Source organism: Haliaeetus leucocephalus, unplaced genomic scaffold, assembly GCF_000737465.1.
Source record: "Haliaeetus leucocephalus isolate CR32 unplaced genomic scaffold, Haliaeetus_leucocephalus-4.0 Scaffold333, whole genome shotgun sequence".
Taxonomy (NCBI): domain Eukaryota; kingdom Metazoa; phylum Chordata; class Aves; order Accipitriformes; family Accipitridae; genus Haliaeetus; species Haliaeetus leucocephalus.
In genome coordinates this window covers 27,527-28,648 of record NW_010972769.1, presented here as the reverse complement: position 1 = coordinate 28,648, position 1,122 = coordinate 27,527, and the positions used below count along the sequence as shown (strand labels likewise).

The 1,122-nt window shown below is 59.6% G+C and overlaps 1 protein-coding gene across 1 annotated transcript in view; it reads left to right on the top strand.

The window, feature by feature from the left end:
* Positions 1-171: 171 nt before the first annotated feature.
* LOC104834306 (2-acylglycerol O-acyltransferase 2-A-like) overlaps positions 172-1,122 on the top strand; it is a 2,389-nt gene continuing 1,438 nt past the window's right edge. Inside the window, exons 1-3 of the mRNA XM_010571495.1 lie at positions 172-180; positions 518-722; positions 935-1,109. Of these exons, the coding sequence (XP_010569797.1) occupies positions 172-180; positions 518-722; positions 935-1,109 (389 nt within the window). The remainder of the gene's footprint in view (positions 181-517; positions 723-934; positions 1,110-1,122) is intronic.

The following is a 1,122-nucleotide window of genomic DNA, read 5'->3' as shown; positions in this document are numbered from 1 at the left end:
GGGGGTTTTGGGAGGTCCTTGGGGGGTCTTTGAGGGGGCTCAGGGGTCCCAGAGGGCTTGGGGGTACCTGATAGGGTCCCTGGGGTGATTTCAGGGGAGTGTGAGTGGTTTTGGGGGTCCCAGAGGGTTTGGGGGTACCTGATAGGGTCCCTAGGGGGGTTTTAGGGGGCCATGGTGGGGGTTGGAGGTCTCTCAAGGGGTCTCTGAGGGCTTTTGGGGGTCTCAGAGGGTTTGGGGGAACCTGGCAGGGTCTCTGGGGGGGGATTTTAAGGAGGATGAGGGGTTTTGGCAGTCTCTGAGGGTTTGGGGGTACCTGATAGGGTTCCTGGGGGGATTTTAGGGGAGTGTGAGGGGCTTTGGGGGTCCTTGAGGGGTTTTGGGGGTCCCTGAAGAGATCCTTGAGAGGATTTGGGGGCATCTCAGGAGGATTTGGGGGGGGTCTCTGAAGGCTTTGGCCTCTTGAAAAGGCTTTGGGGTTCCTTAGAAGAAACTCAAACTGTGTCCCCCCCAAAATTAGCTGGTGCGGACGACGGAGCTGGACCCCCGTCATAATTACATCTTCGGTTTCCACCCCCACGGGGTTTTGGCGGCTGGCGCCTTCGCCAACTTCTGCACCGAAGCAACGGGTTTTGGGGTGCTCTTCCCCGGGCTGCGCCCCCATTTGCTCACCCTTCCCTGTTGGTTTCGTCTACCCCTTTTCCGCGACTATATGATGTCCGGAGGTAAGTTTGGAGAGGTCTCTTCCTCCCAGAATTGGGGTGCTCCTTAGGGTGCTGAGCCTGGAGGGTCACCCAGCACCCTCAATTTTTGGGGGTGCACTCAGCAAATACCCAAGTCCCCCAGCACCCTAAATTTTGGGGGTGCACCCAGCCTGGATATCTGGGTCCGTCAGCATGCTAAATTTTGGGGTACGGCGGGGTTCCTCCCGTTGCAGGGTTGGTGTCATCGGAGAAGTCCAGCCTGGAGTACCTGCTGAGCCGGGAAGGTGGGGGGCAAGTGGCTGTCATTGCCCTGGGGGGGCCCCCTGAATCTTTGGATGCCCACCCTGGGGCTCTCACCCTCCAGCTGCTGGGGCGGAAGGGGTTTGTCCGCATCGCCTTGGAGCATGGGTGAGTTGGGGGG